We start from the raw sequence: 22,566 nt of genomic DNA, 5'->3' as shown, positions 1-22,566 counted from the left end.
TGCGCCCTCGCCAAGAAAAAATTCGATCGAACTACGCGCGAAAGGGAGCTGCCGTGCGCGCGCGTGCTCGCTCGCGGCGCATCGCCCCCCCCCCCGCCCCTGCTAATTGGACGTCGTCAATTGTGACAGGGACGATCTCGGCTCCTGATTGGCTCCGCCGCACGTGTGTACGCGCACACGTGCTTCCGGCTGGGTGTAAGAGAGAAAGAGAAAACAGACGGGGGGAGATAATAACGGCTTTTAGGAGAGTTTAGGAGGAGCGGATACAGATATTATGCTGCACCGGGGAGAGGCACTGGGTTTAACGGGGAGCTGGTCGCTATGCCCGGTCTCGGAAGGCTATTAGGTGACGACATGTCGCCGCTGTAGGTGCTGTTAAAAATTAACACAGGTAATTTATTCGTTTTTACTCCAGAGAAAAGCTTGTTTTTACATGCCGTCCGTCTAAATTGGATACCGAAGGGGGGCGGGAGAGCGAGCAACAAGTGGAGTTTGGCGCGGGAGAGGCCGACATTTCCCCGCTATGGAAGAGCAAAAGGAGCCCAACAGCGGCCGGGACTCGACCGAGGAGGAGAGCATGTCCCTGTCGCCGAACCTCCCATCCCCTCCCATGATTTTACCCCACCAGGCCGCGCAGCAGGCCCACAGAACCACGAACTTTTTCATAGACAACATCCTCCGGCCGGACTTCGGCTGCAGGAAGGAGCCGAGCTACCGCGACCGGAGCCAGACGCAGGGCAGGGAGAACGTGAACCCGCTGGGAGCGAGGCCGCCGCACGCCGGCAGCCTCTGCCTGGACTCCAACTGCAGCAGCGACAGCACCTCGTCGTCGCCCTCCTCCTCTTCCTCCTCTTCCTCGTCGTCGTCCACGTCCTCGTCGCCTTCGTCCAAGCAGAACTCGTCGAAACAGGGCGAAGCGGCGAGCAACGGGACTGGCAGATACGCAGACAGCCCCTCGTCAATTATGGTTATGAGTGGCAGCAATGGAGGTTCTCCGCCCATCACGAAAGAAAGCCAGCCGATGTTGTGGCCCGCTTGGGTTTACTGTACACGGTACTCGGACCGGCCGTCATCTGGTAAGGCGCTAGTAGTCCCCGAATTAAGCCGCCTGGGGTGTTTGAGTGCTGGGGGGAACTTTCTCTGTGTCTTCCTCCACAGTGTCTTAAAAAAATCTCCTTTAGCCTCAAAGTTATTGATACGAGAGGAGACTTTATGTCGGATTAATAACATTTAATTCTCCTGTGGCCAATCAGAACCAGGGATTTTTTTAAACAGACATTTCCAAAATAAAATACAGTGCACAGGGTGAGGTCACAGAACGAAAGCAGACCTATAATTAATTCAAATTAATCCCCTCTCTCATACACAGGCGTATTTACTGTCAGACTGAGATATAAAAGCACATTATAGGCTATTATGTTTCATTTTTGAAAAATCGGCATCATTTCCAATACAGTTCAGTGTGCGATTTTATCACTTTATGCTTAAAAGTTTCCCTAATAAATGTGCAACCCGGCCTCCATTTATTGTGGAAATTAAGTTTGTTTTCGTTGGATGAGAACAAAAAGACTTAAATAGGCTACAGCATTTGTTCACAGATCTATACTGAAAGGTGATTATTGAAAAAAGTAGGATGCAAAAGCGTTGCACGGCTCAAATAACGCAGCCTGGTGGGCTAATATTTTACAAGGTAGTAGGATTGCAACAAAAAGAGGCTATCAGCCATTCACGTGTTATTATACTGTAATTCTAGTACGTAGATATTATATTGATTTGGCTTTTAAAATGATATAAAACAAAATCACACCATCACACCCATCAGCCATTTCAAAATAAAAGACATAACTAGAATATTATTCCAGAGATTTTATTATTCCCCCGCCTCTTCGACCCAAATAAATTATTCTAGACGTCATTTTATTTTCAAATGCAGCGTTCAGTCTGTTTGCTTAATAAACAAAGTGATGCACTGGTGGAGATGGTCAGACCTCCCTCCACTGGTGTGCTTCATTTAAAACAAACAAACAAAGAAACATGAGAGTGAAGCAAAAAACAATCTGGATAATATCAGAGGAGTTTTTGCATCATTCACTCAAAATCCTGCTGCCTTTTAACTGTTGACTCAGTTTAGTGTGATTCATTCATTGCTTTTAAGGATGCTTGCTCTTAAATAATAATCATAACAGGCTTAATTAATATTAACGAGGCCTGCAGAGCACAGAGTGAACGCCGAACTCGAGGTTTCCTCGTTAGTGTGATTTTACGTTATATTTAGGCGACTTACCACATATTTAAACCGAGTTATGAGGAATAATATATAAATGGGGTGTTTTAAACGTAGGTTTTTGTTGCGTTAATCACTACATCCCTGATGGTTTTTACTTTTTCTGATAGTATTAAAGTGATTAGAGATGAAGGTCAAAGGCCCTCCCGTTACTATTTATATTAATGTACTTTATTTTATTTTATAGTTTCTTTGCTTGTCTTGGCCTATATGGTGTCACAGTAACGTTTATTTGTACAATACTAGTCAGCATAACTACAATATATATGTATATCCTACGTTTATCTGTGTGACCAGTACATTTGTACTGCTTGATCCAGATGTGTCCTCACACAGCCGTGTTTACATGATGAAGAAATCACGAGCCTGGATGGTTTCCATTAATTGTTGAACGGAATTTGGGAGTTTTTGCAACAAAAATAATACAAATAAATGCGCAGTGATGTGGAGCTGCTGAAGTCTGCAGCGGGACTCTGAGTCTCAGTCAAAAGCAACTTATGTGAGAGGAGCCGTGTTTTGGCGAGGCAACCGGTCAGATGTCCCGGGCCTGTATTAGATTTAACACAAAGGGGCCTGTCTGGATCTAATGTGCCAGATTTCACACAGCAAAACCTCCATTTAAAAAACCCTTATTTTAATGCCTTGATGGACGCCTTGTTTCTTCCTCTGATTACATTCAAGAGAAGTCATGAGCGCACATCAACAGCAGTTAATATTAATTAAATATTAATGAATATAACGCGGTAATGTGCAGCCTCAATGAGACTTGAACCACGGCCTATATTCCGTGGCGGAGGAAGAAAAAACAAAACAAACAAAGGGATATATTACAAAACAGAGAAAATGCAATAACTGTCGGCTGATTCATCCGTTTCTGTTTCTGTTGAGTGTATTATTATTATTTGTGGTGTTTAGTTGTATTGTAAAGCAGCTCTGGATGGTGATTGTTATTAAATCCTGGTGTTGGGGCCAATAACACAGTGTGAGTCAGACTTGAGTGCACAGATTATAGTGAAGAGTGAAGCAGATGTTGGTGAAACCATGTATAAAGTGTAACACAGAGAGCATTAGAGGAGTTCGGCTCTGGTGACCTACATGTGATCATATCGAGCAGATAATAAAGGCGCAATCATCGCTCATCAGCCGGACGCGTTAGTCGATATGCGCAGGAGATGCGGCTGGTCATGTAACATCGTAGAATAACCCTTTTATTCCCACTGTTGTCCCTACTGCAGGCCCAAGGACACGGAAACTGAAAAAGAAGAAGAACAGCAAGGAGGACAAGCGGCCCAGGACAGCGTTCACGGCCGAGCAGCTGCAGAGACTGAAAAACGAGTTCCAGGCCAACCGGTACATAACGGAGCAGCGGAGACAGTCTCTGGCCCAGGAACTGAACCTGAACGAGTCCCAGATTAAAATCTGGTTCCAGAATAAGAGGGCCAAGATTAAAAAGGCCACCGGCTACAAGAACGGCCTGGCCCTGCAGCTCATGGCGCAAGGACTGTACAACCACTCAACGACCACCGTGCAGGAGGACAAGGAGGAGAGTGAATGAGGAGACTGACCCCCCCACCTCCTCCACCTCCTCCACCTCCTGCTGAGGGACTCTTTTTGGAGATAATGAACAAAAACTGAACAGGAAGTGGAGGGAAACGCTATTTAAAAAAACACAGATTTCTGTTTTATGGTAACAGTATATGGACATAATTATATAAATGAACGATCGTTATTAAAGTTTATATAGCCACACAGTTATCATGTTGTATACAGTATATTTAATTTCAGGCTCATCTCTCCTTCATCCGGGTCTTTTTCAGGCTGTTCTCATTGTTTTTTAGGATGTCTAATAGGCTCGGTAGGTTTTTGTGGTCCTCCCCCCTCCTTCACCCCTCTTGTCCCCCCATAGATGCGCCACATTTCCCTTCAACACGTCATCAGTCCGCAGACTCAAAACAAGCCAAAGATTTTAATATGTTCACATGTAGTCTGAAATAAAGGAAGAGAACGGGAGATGGATGGACTACATTTATTTCCCCCTGTCATCTGGTGCCACAGATTATGCAGTAGAAAGGCGTTGAAGCGTGGAAATAACGAAGTGTGCACTACATAATATGTTGTAATATTTTAAAACATATTATTTAGTCTTTACAGATTTTTTTAAATAGAAATTTATCAGAACGTTTTGATGGAAGGCTGTTAAATCACTATTATTATTATTATTATTATTATTATTATTATTACACACGAGTAAGGCTTAAACTTGACTTAACATCCTAATAAAATGCCCATATGAACATTAAAATAAGTATAAAATAAAATAAAATGGGGACATGAAATGAACATAGTTAATTTAAAGGAGCAAGCCGTAAATTAATAACAGGCTTTTTAAATTCTCTCTATGTGGTTGCACCCATATGGATTTTTACATTTTTGGTGGGGCAGAGACTTAAATAGAAAAAATATAAAGTGCACACACACACACACACACACACACACACACACACAGTTCCTGTTTCACAGCTCATATTTCACTAAAATCAGACACTGCTTGTTTCTCAATAATGGATCACATTTCACCTATTAAGCTATTCTGAGCATTTATGAGATTTAACATCTCTGCTGCACTTTCACTCTTCTATAGGAGCTTTAGAAGTCAGAGCGCAGCGTCCTCTCAGTTTCCTGCTTTAGGGGAGAAACAGCACTTTCTCCCGGACACAGGATACATTAGGCCTTTTCTGGCCTGACCTGACCTCAGGTTCAGGTTTGATAGAGCCGGGCTGTGAACTCTGTGACATGACGTGTGTGTGTTTGAGTCAAGGTCAGGGGAGAGCAGACAGAGTTGAGGGTCTCCGCATAAATTTGTCTGATTTTGTGAAAGCTGTTTTTGCAATGTTTGGCCATTACTTATTATTTCAACAAGGGATTTTTTGTTGTTTTTTTGGCATTTTTTTTAAAGGGGACGCTTGAGCGTAAAAGGCACTAAACTTAGAGACAAACATGTCCATAATTTAAATCTTACGGGTGTGAAAAATGGCCTCTTTGAAACCCTGTAATCCTGAGCGGTGTGGTGGAGCAGATACATATTTATATTACATATCCTAAATCCCAATCTGATGTCCATTCGAGCAGGATGAGGTCTTTTTTCTCATGATTCAAACTTCTTCAAATAGATTTTTTTTCTATCAGCTTATAAGAAATTATAATCAACATGTTTATGTCAGAAAAAAAACAAACCCACATGTTTTGGCTAATTTGGCACATTTTTCCTTCCATATTCTTCCATAGTCTTTTTTGGCAGCTTGTTTTAATCACTTTCTACAGATGCATTTACAGTTTTCACAGTTTAGCCCTCAAGTTCACTATTGCATCTTACTTATCTGCTGGTTAACATTGATTGTGACCAGTATTTAGTGGGTGTAATCTTCCTGATGTTCCAAACCCAAATTATCCCCCCTAACAGGCCATTTCGCGTAAAAAGAGGCTTAAACCTTCCACAAAAAAAGCCCGTGAGGTCAAGATTCATTTCCACAGCTTATACTAAGTGTGCCGATGTGTTTGCCATGATATCATAACACAATATATTTTTCCAACACACTTCAGAACCTAGGAGGAGAGATCTGACGTTGAATTTATTTTTATTTTACGGAAAAAGTGGATGTGCTTTGGAGGACGTTTGACGTGGCAGCGTTACGCGTGGACCATCTTGACACGCACGCCTCCGCAGCACACGCACAGCCGTCGTCTGTATCATATCTGTTTGTTAACGTCGCTCATACACAACTGATCGCCATCGGATTATTTAATTAAGAGCTAACAAGCCTGCAGAGGTCTGCGGCGGAGGAGTTCACGGCCTCACGCGTTTCAGGCTTTTTAATTATTTCAAGTGCTGCTTGCGTTTGTGTTCAGCTCTGCCTATAGAGGCGAGATTTAATAAGCGCACGGCATAGCGTGTTAATAATTGATTTTAATAATGACGAGCAGGGGAGTTTATAGATTCCATTAACGTTGCATCTTTAAAAAAAAAAAGGCACCATATCTATTTATTTAGCCTGTTTATGGAGATGCGTGCGCCTCTGACACAACACTGCGCCTGTTCATGAGCGCGAAATGAAAAAAAAAGAGGATTACATCACCAAAATAGGCTTAAGCAAAATATAACAAATAATATAGCCAGTTATTGTTTGAAATTAGTTGCTCTCGTTCCTCCATTTTGGCTTGCAGGTGCAGGTGAGCTGTCCCGTGAAGGCTGCCAGGCCTCCCTGCAGCAGTGCAAACCTCCAGGGGTCATTGAAGGGGTTTTTTCCTGGGGCTGCACAGTAATATTAGGGAAAAATTTAATGTTAATCTTCAATGAATGAATATTCATAGGGCTTGATTTGCAGTTTGGCACAAATATCTAATTTAAAGGAGCACTACGTAGATTTTCATCAGAAGAGAGAGCTCTTCGTTACACCTAAACAAACTAAATAAACAAACTCTTTGTTTTCACGACTGAATAAACAAACTGACCTTAAAGGACAACACAGTTTCATGCTGTTTTACTTTGTTAATATGTGGCGGACCCTGCCACCCTTTCTAGCTTCAAACAGTGTTCTTGGGAAATTATTTTCCTCTGAGAGCAGCTTGTAATAATAAACATTTCTGAGTTTGTATTATCGCCTCATTAATATTGTAAATATTAAAATTCTGAGTGCGAATCTCTCCTCCAAAACTACACAGCGCCCCTTTAATCTAAGTCTTTGTGCATGGTGACGCCACAGACAGCATTAGTTTTAAGATTCTCTCCGCGTCAGCTAAATTTTAATGTGTTTTCTTATCTTCGGGAGTCAAAAAAAGAGGTTGTCATTATGTATAGAAAACACACACACACTAATGTTTTCCTAAATCCAGCCACTTTGCCATCTGGCCTGCATGTGTGAGCAGAGGTGAAGAGGCTGCCTGGCTCTTCACGGTCAGCTAACCCCACAGCTCTAATATTATAATGATAGTTCTATTCCCCCGCTGTGAATGCGGAAGAGGATCCTGTGACAATGTATTTAAAATTCATACAATTATGAAACAGCGAGAGGATTCCTCTCTTCGCCCCCCCTCCCACCTTGTCATTTAGGAAGCCGAGGGTTTATCTGTAAAACAAAGAAAAGCCAGGGATCGTTTGCATAGTTAGCATAGTCTGCCTCGCAGGCACAATATGGATTTAATTTATATGCAAATGAAAGCAATAAAAAGGGAGAATACACACTGGAAATCTCAAGCCGTTTAAAAAGGGGAGAGAGTGGGATTCAGAGCAGGTAGCACACACATGCACCAAAAAACTGAGAATTATCATCAGCATCAAGCAGGAGCAACGTTATATAACATCCAGGAGCTGCAGCAGAGATTGCACCACTGCAAACCCCCTAAAGTTAGCTGGAATTAAATATGATTCTGATTATTGGGAAAGTAACATACACACACACACACACACACACACACACACACACTACTAAAGCTTAAGATGCAATAGACTCAACAGCAGTGAAAAGGGTACAACATTCAAATGCTCCTCATATGTCAAGATATCAGTAACAGATATATAATAATACAATAATGATGATAATTTAACATTTTCAAAGGGTCCGTCTGCGTAATGAGATACTTTAAGTACTTGTCTGTACTTATACTTGTGTAAAAGGTCTCTTACTTGGCCTACATTACAGTATTTCTACTTCTACTAAAGTGAAAAACCTGCGTTCTTGATTAAATAAATGTTATGACAGTGTTGACCTTGAGTTAAATCAGCAGTAAATGATAATCCTACAATACTTCAGTATTTATGTTAAAGGGGCACGACAGGGGAAGAAAGAGAAAGTTCTTTTTTGACAGCTTGTTTATTCACTTATGGAAAAAATACAGTTTTCTGAGTTTGTTTTATTACCTCATTAATATTGTAAATATTAGAAATTCTGAGTTGGAATATCTTCTCCCAAACTACGTAGTGCCCCTTTAATTATTATAATTGTAATTCCATTTATTTCAACTCGTATAAAGCACAGTTACCGTATTGATATTAAAAGATAAATTACATGCAAATAATGTAAATGTATTTGTACTTTTATAAATAAGGTGATTTGCAGCTAAACTATTGAAAAGGCCTGCAACAGACGTATACGTTGCATGATTGTGTTCCCAGCTGTAACTTCACTTATGAGTTATGATTATTTGTGAGTAATCAGGATACAAACCGAGGTCCCCCTTCAGAAACACCCAGGCTAACCACCTGTCATTCAAACACAGGGGGGGTGACCTCACCAGTCCATGCAAATTAAGTGTTAAGAGACGTTTGTTTATTTTGTGTGATACACGCTGCTGGAAAATACGTGTCAACATGGACGTAGGAAGGCTTTCTGTGGGATAAACAATTAAAGCTACACACACACACACACACACACACAATGAAATGCACCCATGCAGAGACATACAAGCATGTGCAAAAAGGCAGGAAAAGAGACCCTGGGCTTACACACAGGCCCATTTAAAAGGAGCCTTCTTAGATCACTACACTGTGACGGTGGCGGTGCTAAGTAGAGAAGTTTAGAGTAATTCCTCCCCAGCTGCTGCCTCCATAATGGGAGGAGAGAGGAGGGGAGGGAGACAAAGAGAGAGGTCCTTCATGTCTCCTCTTCTTCTTCTTCTAAATTGCTGTAGATGTCCAGTTGGCCCCACATCAGACCGACCTTTGGATTTATACTGCATACAAAACTGTGCACAAAGTAACTGCAAGGAGATTAGTTGTTATTATTTATTATTATTTCCCTCTTGGACCAGCATCTAGAAATTGATGTGAGTGACTTCATCCAGCTGTATGACGCAACCACTGTATTCATTAGTTTTAATAAAGACATATATAAATCAAATGTGTCAGCGGATCAAAGGCTAGGAGATGTTTCTGGCATCCGGCATTTCAAGTTTTAATTTTTTCTTTCTTTTCTTTTTTTATTGTTTTTATTGTGTGCGATTGTCCACCAGAAAGACAAGTGCAAACACAGGCTGTACGGAAGACAAAGGGAGTTATATTACAGATCGGTCAGCTGGGTCAAATCTGAGGATTTACATTTTAGAACAAACAAACAAACAAACAAACTTCTGTAAATAATTAGCAAATAATAATTATTATTATTTCACCAAAAAAGAAAAAGAAAACATTGTAGTAGAATTTACATGATACAAACACATGTAGATAAATCATTCTGCCTTTGGATAACGTTAAGCTAATGCAAAGGACACTATGTAACTTAAAATAAGATTCATGTTGACTATTTGCATTTCATAGTTTATAGGAATTAAACGTTATCTCAGTTTTGCAAGGCGCCTGTGTATTTACTATTTGTATTTATATTGAAAAAGTGATACATCAATTTTGAGATTTGAAGATTAAAGATAAGTGCCAGTCAACATCTTGTGCTAGCTAATACAAGCTAGTTAGAGCTTTTAACTCTGACACTAGAGTTGAAAGCTGAGATGACAGTTAGAATAAAAACATTTTATTCTAGCTTCTATCGAGCCCCAAAGTGGTCAATATAAAGATATAATTACATTTATAATTATAATTATAATAAGTAATATCATTAAAATCAATTTAATATTAAAAAAAACATTTAATTTTTTTTATAGTTCATGATATATATTTAAATTAATTTAAAATATTTTTCCCCAATAACACTTTTATTTCATGCCACTTCGGTATTTTTATTAGTGGCGCATTTTATTAAATGTCACTTTTTATGATAGTAATGTTGTCACCACCTTTTGCCTGTTACATGTCTCCTGCATGTGGAGCAAGAGCAAGGTTAACAGCTGTTACCAAATTTAGCCAGTTAGCACCGGTTAGCTAGAGCATCAATGCCAGTGTCATTCTGAATCAGCTAACTTCTACTGTATATAAACACTGTACAGATAAAGTAACTAACATTATTTAACATTATTTATTTAGCTTATAAAGGTCAACATGCTAGCCTACCTATCTAGTCAGCTAACAAGCTAGGTGCTGGCTAATTTAAAGTTACTTCAGCCACAGCCTCTCTGCTAGTAAGCCAGCTAGAACGTTAGCATGAGCAACCATACAAACTACAAGCTAAAGAGGTCTATATAGTGTATATTTACTAGATAATTGGCTGGGAATGACTTTGATATTGTTTTTGCTCTAGCTAACAGGAGCTAACCCGCTAAATCTGGTAGAAGTTGAGCTTAAGAGGCGTGTGATTGGCTGGAAGGTGAGAGGGTGATGACCACGGCACTGTAATGAAAAGTGACATTATGAAATAAAAACACATGTTGGAAATTTAGCATTGAAATGTTTTTTTATTTATAATTTATTTCATTATTTCACAAAATGTTATTGCACTTATATAAAGTATTTGACACAACCTATTCATATGATAATTAAATATCTTATTTCTTTTCAAGGTATTAAACATTTCAGGGTTCCTCATGTTGGTTCACCAGCGAGCTCCATGTGAAAGAGCCTCTCTCTGTCTGTGACAGAGTGCAGTTAAGTGTGACGGCGGCTGGAGACCACAGATTACCAAACAAGATTTGCTTCTCTTATTGTAAAACAGTCACCAAAAGGCCAGATTCCACTCTTAACTCAATTTTAACCGAATGTTTAATAGTTACAGTCCTGCATTGTGACACTGGGCGGAATGAAACACAATGAAAACAGCTGATTTTTCTCATCTTTTGACTTAAAGCGCAAAATATTATTGGTTTGTCTGTCAACCAATTAGGGGTCAGCTCCTCTTTGCACTTGTCTTGGATCAACATTCGCACAGTGTGTGTGAGCACACATGCATGTCAGACCAATCAGCTTTCAAAGAAGCTCTAAGAATGATTTTCAAACCATTTAAGCCTCTGAGTGTTTTTGTTCCAGGGGTACACATACGCCAAGATGGGTTCTCACCAGGGGCAACTTTACTCATGACTTATTGGGAGCTGTCAACTGGACTGTCTCATATACACACACACACACACACACATGCACAGACACAAACAGACAAAGGTGGCATTGAGAGGGAACCTCCCACAATGCAGCTGAGCGTCCAGGGGGCTCTCTGCTCCAACAGCCGTGATCTCACCGAGCTAAATCCAGATTACATGGAGGATACACACAGCGCCACTTGTTTACTCTGCCCGTCAGGGGGTGATTTGAGGGGGGTGGGGTGCGGAGAGGGTGGAGGGGGGCATCACTAACACACTGTATATAATGAAAAACTGCAAAGTGAGGGGGAACTTTCTCAACATCTTGGCTCGTTTTAGTGTGGCGAAATAAATTACATTAAAAAAAACACAATATATGAACATGATGATTCTTCTGTCATCAGGGATCCAAAAATCCATTCAAAGGCTGCGTCCTCTCTCTGTAAAAACTGCAATTTTCTCTAGGGAGTCTGGTATGAAGTGTAGTGTTTATGGTCTGTTTTATAAAAACATCAAATAAGACTGGAATTACACAAATCAAATGTTCAAATATATGTCATATAAAGATGAAAATGAGATTCTTTTTGGTTGCTGTGAACTCAAAAAAAGAAAACGGATCCAAAAATGTAAGGATGTAATTTTCCAATAGGATCTGTCCTGCTGCGAAGGCGGCACAGTTGAGGACAGTTATTCCGCTCTAATTAAAAAGGAAGCGTAAGGAAATGACAGTGCGTCTCCAGCCACAGCTATGTGGCAGACAACACTTCGACTCAGGCTGCTGGCGAGCGTTTTTTAATCTGCTTCATCTGTGTCAGAAGAAGTCATCACATGCAGCACATTAATCAGCCGGAGAAGCTGGACTGCAAAACAACACGGGGGTGCAGGAACACTAAAAGAAACCATGAGAATTGTGCTTTTTTCCCCATAAAAACGAAGAAATACGGGATATTTAGCAGGTTTTGTTCCAAAATTACATCTATGCAGAAGCAAAAAAATCATAAAGACAACATATCTTTTTTTAAAGGAGCACTATGTAGAAATTCAAACTCCGAATTTTATTATTGACAATATTAATGAGGTAATAATACAAACACAGATATATTTATTGTTTCCATAAGTGAATAAATAAGCTGTTCTCAGAAGAAAATAAGGTCCAACAAACACTGTTTGAAGCTAGAAAGGTGGCAGGGTCCACCACATATTAACAAAGTAAAACAGCTGTGTTGTCCTTTAAGTTCGGGTTATTCAGTCATGAAAAGTCTCTTTCTTCCCCAAAACTACATATGCTTCTTTAAGTGTTGATTCATGTTGAAACCGCTAATTCTCATGAGTTTCTGACGGAGGCGTGTACACACACACACACACGAAAACACAGTGAGAACAAAGGGCGAGGACACCTGGGATTCCCCCTGTTGTATGGGTGGTCACATGTACCTCTGCCTCTTCTTCATGCCTTCCACATGTGGAAGCACTTCATCATCCCACTGCCTCTCTCAGTCTGCCTCTCTGTCCCTCTTCTGCTGTGTGAGTGTGTGTGTGTGTGTGTGTGTGTGTGTGTGTGTGAACCACTTCACTTGAGGAAACCAAAGCTGTGAGAAGAAGATGGTCCTCATTGAGTATAGTGATTTAACTCGCTCCCATCCGCTGCCCCCTCGAGAGGTATTACACTTCAAAAAAAAAAAAAGGGATTTTCTGTTCGAGCGATACACCGCAGTGTTTGAGAGATTGTCATGTTGGTCAGCTCAGCCGTTAAGTGATGAGAACATGGACACCACAACCATCCATGTGTCCCAGTCACGGCTAACGCTTTAGCATGGAGCATTGTCTTGAGTGTTTGCTGTTGTGTTCATGATTTCCTGATTTATTTCAATAGACTTTTAAAAATTTAAAGGTGCATTATGTAGTTTAGGGGAAGACATTTTATTTAGAAGAGGAAGATCGTCATTGACCGATTTTTTTTATTGTTTTATAAACAAACTGACCTTAAAGGACAACACAATTTCATACTGTTTTACTTTGTTTATATGTGGCGGACCCTTCCACCTTTCTAGCTTCAAACAGTGTTCTTGGAGCTTATTTTCCTCTGAGAACATCTTGTTTATTCAGTTATGTCAAAAATAAATATTTCTGAGTTTGTAAAATGTCATTAATATTGTAAATATTGAATTTCTACATATTGCTCCTTTAACAATACCTGACTTATTCGTCCTCGTCTGGTTGAATACCCCCTCCACCTTCTTCTCACACTTCAAAAGCAGGTCTACGTACTTGCGGAGATCTCCCTCTCCGTCTTTCCCCGCTCCATCTTTCATCGCGGCGGCCTGGAGGTGATGCAGGGAAGCGATTCGTCATATTCAATTTACATATGGCTGTCACGGGCTCCTCCGGGCTGAGCGCTGATGTCATCCGTGCGTGGGGCCCTCTGCGGCCACCCGGCGTATGGGAAGACTCCTCGCTGTCGGGTGGGGGGGGGGAGAGAAATCCTTCCCCCCGATGGGAGCGATATCACTGCTGAAGTGCTTTGATGAATGTGGGGCGGCACGTTTGTGTGCATGTGTGTGTTTGGATAAGCTGTAAAAACCTGCGCTTAGTGTGTTTGTATGTAGCGCAGTGATACTGACATGGTGTTGAAGTATTATTTCCGACGTTTGAACTGAAATTAAAACATTTTTTAACGAAGAAACCTTCCTTAGTGTTTATTTTCACAGCAGTAAGTGCAGTTATTTGGTGAAAAAATTGCATTTTTAGTATTTTTAATACATTGATTATGCTAGTATATTGGATGTGGAGGAGGGAGGCAACACTGCTCACCCATAGAATACTTATATTAGTCCACTTGGTGATTTTAGCACTTCGTATGTTGGTAAACAAGTGGCCCTCGTCAGAAAAACCATATTAGTTCAACTGTTAAGCAGATTGTTACGACCCATATTTACATTTCTTCTGAGGCTGCGACCTCTAGTGGCCATAGTAATTGTCACAGCAGCAAAGGAGGAAGTCAGGCAAAGAAGTATTAAAAAGTGACAAGTTGCATCGCAGGACGGTCGGGAACAGATAGTTGGGTCAAGCAAGCACAAGACTTTCACCCAGGAGACCATTGTTCGTGTCCAACAGCCAGTTATATTACTTACTAACATGGTGGAGTGATGTCACATACATTATTTTGACCCATAATGTTAATGTTTTCCCAAACATGACCAAGTCGTTTTCTTGCCTTAACCCAATCAAACTGCAAGCGGAAGCCGAAAGTCCAGTACTGCTGTCGCTGGTACGCAGGGTCATATATGCCGTTATGGGAATCACTGGCAATTAACCTATTTTAGTCCATCAGAATGTGTCATCACAACAACTGCATCCATAAAATAGAGATAGCGTTAGCGATAACTTTAGCTAACAACCCTCCTTTTGCTAATGTATGATGAACACAACGCTCATTGGTGCTGACAGTGACTCAGCAGGTGCTGAAATGACAGTAGCAAAAAGCCACGTTAGCAGGCTAGGCTGCCTACAATAGCGTACTGCTTCAATTATCCAGGAGGAAGCTAGTTTAACAACATGTCACTTACAGGAACTTAACCTCAAACATTGGAATTGCAATCTTTCAAATAAACAGCTAAGAACGTGTTCGAGAGCTACACCACTCGTTTTTTAAAAGCAGCCTAGGCTGGAGGTGCTAGGTAGCTAGTTAGCCTAGCTTGTTAGCTTCTATTTTCAAGTGATATATCAACTTATGAGCCTTCTCAAATGCTGTATGTTATAAAGGGACAGACCTTTTTAAAAAGCTAACTGTACGTAACCAACACAATGTTGGCTTATTAAAAGATTAATAGACCCACAGGGTAATGACATGCTTCAGTCTGTAGCACAACAGTTGTTTTTTTTACTTATTTAAGAAAAAATTCTTATTATATTTTATATAAAATATTCAAATTTCAATTCAACATTATGTTCCTCCACCGTAATGGCATACACATAGAAAAAAGATATAGAAGGAAGAGCTCAAATTTACACAAATAATTATTAATCAATATGTTTTTATATAAAAAATGAACAGGCACATACACACGCACACACAGGGCAGTGGGAGGGAGGGTGGTCGACTGCTTTAGCTCTTCCTTACAGAAATATTAGCTCAAATATGGCTCTGAACTCCTCGAGGGGTCAAGAGCCGGCAGTCCATTTTGCAGTCTGCTGCTCGCAGAGAGCCGTGGAGCTTGTGTATTTTATAGTGAAGAGCTACTGGCAGCCATCCAGAGGAGGAAGTCTAAGTTATTTATGAAGCCTCGCTTGACAAAAGACAGTAAAGCTTCCCATATTTAGTGAGTCTGGCGGCTCCACCTATGACAGTGAATCCAATTTGCTGCAGTCAAGAGCGATTAAGTTTGCAGACAATTATGACATGATACGACTTTAAACACAAGCTCATCTGAGCATTTTGTTTTTTAAATATGTACTCTCAAAAACATTTATATGTACATATTCACACATTTTCATATGCACACACACACGCACGCACGCACACACACGAAGGCCAGAAGTTCAGGTTACCAGGGCAACTCATCTCTGGATCTGGGCAGCAGAATGCGAGACCGTGAATAACTGTTTTAACACACAGCCGGCACAATGTGTGGTCTGTGACATACCATCTAAAGCATAACTCTCTGTGTCTGTCCGTCTGTCTGTGTGTGTGTGTGTGTGTGTGTGTGTATGTGTGTGTGTGTGTGTGTGTTTGACGTCAGCCTCTCAGTGCGCATGTGTTTCAACTTCGTCATTCTGTTTTGCTGTCATGCGCGTGCATGCGCTCATCATTTATGCAAAGAGGCCACTTTACAGTTATTAAAGTTTAATACAGCTGATATTTACTCACATTCTGTTGGTGATTTTATCTAATATTTTCTAAAAAAATTAAATTCTTACACATTGCTCCTTTAAATAAATCAATAGAAAAGGAAGAACATCGCATGATTTTGGGGGTGAGAGTACAACGACAGGAAAAAGACAAAAGAAAGTTGCTAATAATAAACCTGAAAAGCCTTCTTGTCAAATTAGCACATATTTTTTGGACGGTCCCTGACTTAAGCTCCATATTGCATCATTTTAAAAAAAAGAAAAGGTAGTTGCGCATTCATAGGAGGATGGTCCACATGAAAGTAAAGATTGTTTTAAATATTTGTGAAAAACGAGAAAAGTGTGACGAAAAATCTAAGAAGCCTTTTCGTCCATTTTGAGAAGACTTTTCAGAGAGTGCTGAACTTCGACTACATGTTGCAGCTGCTATTCAGAGAAAAGAGGTAAAGATGAAAACATAGATTACAACTTTTCTGGAAAAAAGAGACAGCTGTTGACGAAAACGGGAAAGCTTTCTTCTTTTAGTTAACATGCACGTTTAATATGGTCTCTAACTTCAGCTTGTCAGCTTCCTGTGTCCTGTCAGGTCACAGAGTCGGGCTTCAGTATCAGATCATGCAACATAAATCTGTCTACTTTATTCTGCATTGTCCAACAAATCCTGTGATAACTGATGAAAACATAGAGATGATGAATTTTGTATTTGTAGTATTTAACTTAAAATGAAGTCAGTTTTTCAAATGTGAAACATTTTTTACATATTCAAACTTAAGAACCCCATTTTAAACAATGAATATTGGCAATGTATCATAAGATTTATTTAAATTTTTCAAATTTCAATACAGGTGTCTGTTGCAAAATTAAGTTTCAGTGAAAAGTTAGAATCTGCCACAGACAGAAGAAGACATTATGGACCTGTTTATCTCAGATGGCTACTATAAAATGTTGATAATGTTCTGATGTAATGTCGGAACGCTCACCGCAACCGCGGCTCGAATGCTCCAAATTATACAGTGTCTTTGCTGTGGTCATGAATCATCTCTAGTTTGGTACTTTCAGACAGACGCAATGATCTTACGGTCGGTGTTTTGGTCTCAGGATCGTTCGTTTATATTTTTCTGCAAGCGTTGTTTGTTGTCTGTCTTTGCTTTTCAGCTTCTTGCTAGCAGGTGTGAGGCCGAACACCTGCACGTTGGCTGTGACGAATCGAAGGGGTGAAAGTTCAGACATGCAACGCGGAAGACGTGTTTATGTGGAACGTGTCACCGTGAATGTGCCGTCCAAGAACAACAGATAAGAATACTCACAAATTCAAACTTCTTAGTTCTTAGTAGAAGATGAAACTCTGCTTTAAACATCACCGAGATTTGTTTCTGTCTCACCTCCGTCTGCTTCTGTCTACTGAACTCAGTATTCCAGAAATCATCGGGAGCAGATGGTCGCGAAGCAAAAACAAACATCAGAAAGAAAGCAGGACTGAGCGAGTGGGAGAAAAGAGAGGAGCAGGAGGGAGCTCGAGTCCTGCGTTCCCCCGTCAAACTGTGGCGATGAACCGCAGATGTTATGCCGACAGGAGATCAGCCGTCTCTAACAGCTGGTCAGGGATCAGATTTGAGTCGATGCATGGATGACCTCCTGCAACGCTAAAAATATGCCAGAAACCAGAGGCACTGAAACAAAAACTATATCTCAGAAGGAGGAAAAATATTTGTTTTTAACCCAAAACATTTACTGATGTTCCCTTAAACAGCACTCCAAATGTTAGAGGAAAAAACTCTTTCTTTGTGTTTGTTACAAGTTATAAAAATCACATCAAATGTCACAAAAATAAAAGCTATTATCATAGTTTATATTAGGGATTGATTGCTAAATTGCTCATCGTAGACACCCGCTAAGTACAAGTCTGTCCCACTGTTAGCATTAGCCACAGGTCTCAGTAAAGAATGACAACAATACTCAGAGGCTTCTTCTAATAGCTGCCTGCAGTGCCAGCAGAGGAACTTTACCCAATTGTTATGACAAGTGTGTGGTGAATGTCCGCCTTTCAAAAAATGGCAGCCTTTTTGTTGGTTGGTGGACAGGAAGTCAGAGGTTGTATACATGTATATGTGCGCATTTTACTCACGTCTCCGCAGGAATTCACAAACACAGACTTCAGAGCAGTGTGACGCTGCTCTTTCAGGCTGTATGTAAGAATAGCATCCTGGTTACACTCCCTGTTTCACTCAGACGGGGAAAAAAAGGAAAAGTCTGCCAACGAAGGACATATGATACCAGGAAGTGTGTCCGTGTGGGTACGAGAGGCTTGTAGTTGAGCAGTGGAAGAAATGTATTTGTTTTTTATTCATCATTTATTATAGTTTATTGTGAGGTTGCAGCTGAATGTAGTTCATCTATAAACATTATTTGGATGGAGTTAGTTCATAATCCATTACAAGTATTAAGTAAATGTAAATGGTAAACTATATTAGGTAAAAGTAAATGGTAAGCATTCAGTTAAAAGTAAATGTTAATTATTATTAAGTAAAAGTATTGTCAGCAAAACAATATATAAAACAAAAATAAATATAAATAACACACACACACACACACACACATATATATATATGCACACACACATATATAAGTTTATGGGTTTATTAGATTGTACTGTAAATACTTATGCATCAACACATAAGTAAGATGTGAGTGCCCTTTAGGTTTTCTTCCAAATGGTAGTATAGAGGAAAAGTTTCACGTGGCTCATTTTCTTTTTTTTTCTCTCATGAAAAAATATTTAATAATTTTATTAGAAAATTTTAAAGGGGAAACGTCTCTTTAGAGGAACTATTAGCAAACCTCCAGACATCAGGAACATGCAGCAAAGAGCCACAACTACACTGCTTTTCTTATAGTGTTGTTAAATGTTTAACAATGTATTGTTAATTACATAATTGTTAATTAATTAATTATAGTGTCATATAAAGACTATGTAGATAAATGTAGTGGAGCACAAACTATATTATTTGTCTCTATGTTCAACTGAAGTACAAATATCTCATTGTGCCTGAATGTACTTTTTATCACTGAACATTTTTGGTAACATTCAGTATAATGTTTGTAAACAACTCAAAAAAAATTTAACAAACACAAAGTTCAAGTCGTTTTTATACATTTTAATGTGAAAACGTTACATAATTTATCTTTAAAGGTGCAATAAGAATTGGCCCCCTATTAAATTCATAGTCAAAATAAATAGTGGGCAGCATATCCCCGAAGTATCTGCTAACTGCTGCTAACTCTCGCTGCCCTTAGCTAGTTAGCTCAGTTAGCCATGCAGCTAGTGGTTTGTACTGGTAGCTCTGGACTTTGGACCAGGACAGGGCGAGGCTAAATGGTTAGCGTGCTAACTTCAGTACATACAACTTCAGTACATACATAGCTGCAACACAATACAAAGATTTTCTTTTCAGCTAAAATTCGCAAATAACTATATAAAAAAAGAAACAAAATAACTCTAAAATAAACAAGTGAAATTAAAGGCAAAACCAAAACTGATCCCTCCCATCTCCTTCCTGTGTGCCAAGTGTTTGGTACAGTCCAGGACTGTACCAAGGTACTTTCCAGGTGGAGGCCAGGTGTACTTAAGACAAGCATCACAGTGACTCAAACCACAAAACAAATGTTATCATTATCTTTATCAAATGTTGGCTTTTCATATGAAAGTCCCTCTAATTAATGGAAGCCTATAATAATGAAAAGGTCAAAGTGAAAATATGTGTGTGAGGGAACTTAATATGATCAATTGTTATCATCATTCTTTTAGTAATTTTATTTATTTACTCTGAACGTGCTTTAACATAGCAGCAATATTAGCCATGATGTTGTGTAGCATTTTTCAGTAGGTGTTGAGGACTGGACGTGCCGCAATGGATCACTGACATGTGGAGAGCAGCCCAGTCACGTTCACAGTCAGTCGGCTAAAGGTCTCGTGGAAACTTTGTCCTTATTTCAGAAAATGACCGAAAAAAAAAAAAAAATAATAGCATGCAAGGCTACATTTGAAGCCATATTTGCATTTGTTTTCTTTTCCTGCAAAGATCTTTTCTTGGTTAGCGCTGTATCTGAAGACAGATGTGAAAAGCCGCAGTTTTTCATTACAGTGTTAAGTCAGGCCACATTTCGTCTTCTTTGGAGTCTCACTGAGACACAGATCTGTGCAGAAAGGCAGGCGGGGAATCGTGGATTTAGACGAAAAACACTAGATTTAAATCTGTAACTTAAATTTTACTCAGCTTATGTTGATGTTATGCAATTTCTGGGTTTTTAATTGCCCTTTTAATTTTTGTGTCTTATATTTTATTATCTTTTTTCACCCACATCCACTAGTGGCGAATAATAAAAGTGTCAGCAGGTGAAAAGTGAATTTTTACTCAATAATCTCATGAATTACATGAGTGCTGACAATCATTTAACTCAGTGAGAGGTCTAATTATTCACAGAAAACATACATGATGTACATTTATGCTTGCCAGGAGGTAAATGTAGAATATTTATGAAAATTAGGAATAAAAAAACAAATTTCCTGTACAATGAAAATCTTTCTTTGCCAAGTTATGATTTTTCTCGATTATTTCAAGTTATTTTTTAAAATATTTGTGCAAATTTGTACATTTTAATTTATCACTTTTGCAATTGTCAAAAAAAACATTTATTAAAATGACTTTAAAGATTAAAACAGGGTTTAATTCCTCAAAAAGACAACAAATACCCACTATTTCCCTTTTACACACACACACACAAATACAGAAAAAAATCCTCGTCCCTATTTTCTCTGGAATCAATCGTCCATTATCTATGCAAGCTCCTTAAACTGCTCAATGGGAAAAGCCGGCTGATTGTTTTTCCATTAAGTAATATCACTGCTACACATACAGCCACAGGTCGATGCGGTGCTCATTATGGCCGCGGGCTGATAATAATTAACCACTAATGTGTGTAGAAACAGGCCCCTGATGGGCCGATGGTAAAGCGGGGCCGCTCCCTCAGGAAACCAACACTGCAGCTCGCTCCCACTGCTTATTTGGCTCACTTTCCTCACAAAGAAACCAAAATAGACCCGACAGACTCCAAATGGGATTAAAGCAGATGAATTAAACAGGGGAGCAGTTTGAGGTAAATGTGTTGGTGGTACTCTGAGAATTACCTTCTGCACACTCAACTGAAAACAGCAGCAGCTGGCGGATTCGTATGGAAAGTGTGAATTTAAAATTTACAATTTTTGCTTGTAGTCATTTATTTAATAAAGCACCATTTAATAAGCATTTACAAGTTGTAAGTAATAGCTTTACTAGCAATTTCTGAGTTGCAAAGCTGTGAAAAATCTCTTCGACTGTTTGACAGAGAGTCATTATTGCATAATTAATAAAGGGTCAAGACTCCTTTTCTAATATGTAACTAAGTCTGAAGTTAGAAATATTAACAAATTGTTAATAAAGTCTGCAATCAAATATGTATAATTTAAGAATAATAATATATAAAGTCACAGATATAGGGTAATGCGTAATTGATCCCAGTGTTCAGGCTACAATCTACGAAATATAAAGGGTTAACTTAAATAATACATCCATTAATAAGCTTCCATACATTTACAAACCAACCTGTAATGACGTTTCGTCTTTTTTAAAATTCTCAGTTGCAGTGTAGGAGAAAAAGGCACCTTAAATAAGACAACTCGAAGTTTGTCCATAATTTATATGGACTCTGAGTGGAGAAGAAGCAGAGATGAAATGAGAGGCAGTTGGGTAAAAACAACAAAAAGTTGATTCCCTGAAGGGGGAGTCTGGGAAGCCAGATGTTCATGAGCCTCACGCTCACTGGAGTGCACGTCTGAGTACCAGTGTGCCTTAATGTGTGTGTGTGTGTGTGTGTGTGTGTGTGTGTGTGTGTTTTAGAGAGAAAAAGAGGCGTTTCCTGATGTCCTGGCCAGATGTTGCTGATCCCTGCCACTCAACAGAGGGAAGTTTATACCCGGCTTTACAGAATAAGGAGAGCCGACCGGGACGAGAGAGTTGATCCCACCGGACAGTTATGGTTGGCCGTTAAAATAAATTATTTTTTATTAAGAAATGATTTCTATTTTTTCAATGGGTGATAACTTTAAGGGGCAATGTTCAAGGATTTTAGTATAAAATGTTAAGATCAACTAAAATTATCAACAGAATGTAAATAAATAGCAGTTTTGACATGACGTATTGTGTTGCAGCCCTGGCCCTCCTGTGATAGTGTTGTTAACACAAACGTTCCCTGAGGTCCCAGTTCAAACGACCAGCTGCACTGCAAACTGAGCTAACTCGGACAGCTACTATTACAGTGTACCAGTAGTTAGCGGTTACTCTGCTGCCCCCTATTTGTTGAGTATGAATTTGACAGGTGGCCAATTCTTACATATTGCACCTTTAAGTTCTCTTAATAAGGCAGATTTTTATTTATTTATTATCATT

General features: G+C 39.5%; 1 protein-coding gene across 1 annotated transcript; it reads left to right on the top strand.

Annotated features, from left to right (window-relative positions):
* The first annotated feature begins 219 nt into the window (after positions 1–219).
* Positions 220–4,294, top strand: LOC311253216 (homeobox protein engrailed-1-like). Its single transcript, XM_084347023.1, has 2 exons — positions 220–1,076; positions 3,520–4,294. The coding sequence occupies exons 1-2, from the start codon at positions 524–526 to the stop codon at positions 3,837–3,839; spliced, it is 873 nt and encodes a 290-aa protein (XP_084203149.1). The 5' UTR covers positions 220–523; the 3' UTR covers positions 3,840–4,294.
* The last annotated feature ends 18,272 nt before the right edge of the window (positions 4,295–22,566 follow it).

The sequence above is a fragment of the Pagrus pagrus genome (genome assembly GCF_965226575.1).
Source record: "Pagrus pagrus genome assembly, chromosome: 24".
NCBI lineage: Eukaryota > Metazoa > Chordata > Actinopteri > Spariformes > Sparidae > Pagrus > Pagrus pagrus.
The sequence above is the reverse complement of the archived record's forward strand: the minus strand, read 5'-3'. Positions and strand labels throughout refer to the sequence as shown.

Bases quoted from the DNA above. Each gene is read 5' to 3' on its own strand.
- LOC311253216 (XM_084347023.1), top strand. From the start codon at position 524: ATGGAAGAGCAAAAGGAGCCCAACAGCGGCCGGGACTCGACCGAGGAG. The intron at 1,077-3,519 runs GTAAGGCGCTAG...TCCCTACTGCAG, and splicing joins CTCGGACCGGCCGTCATCTG to GCCCAAGGACACGGAAACTG.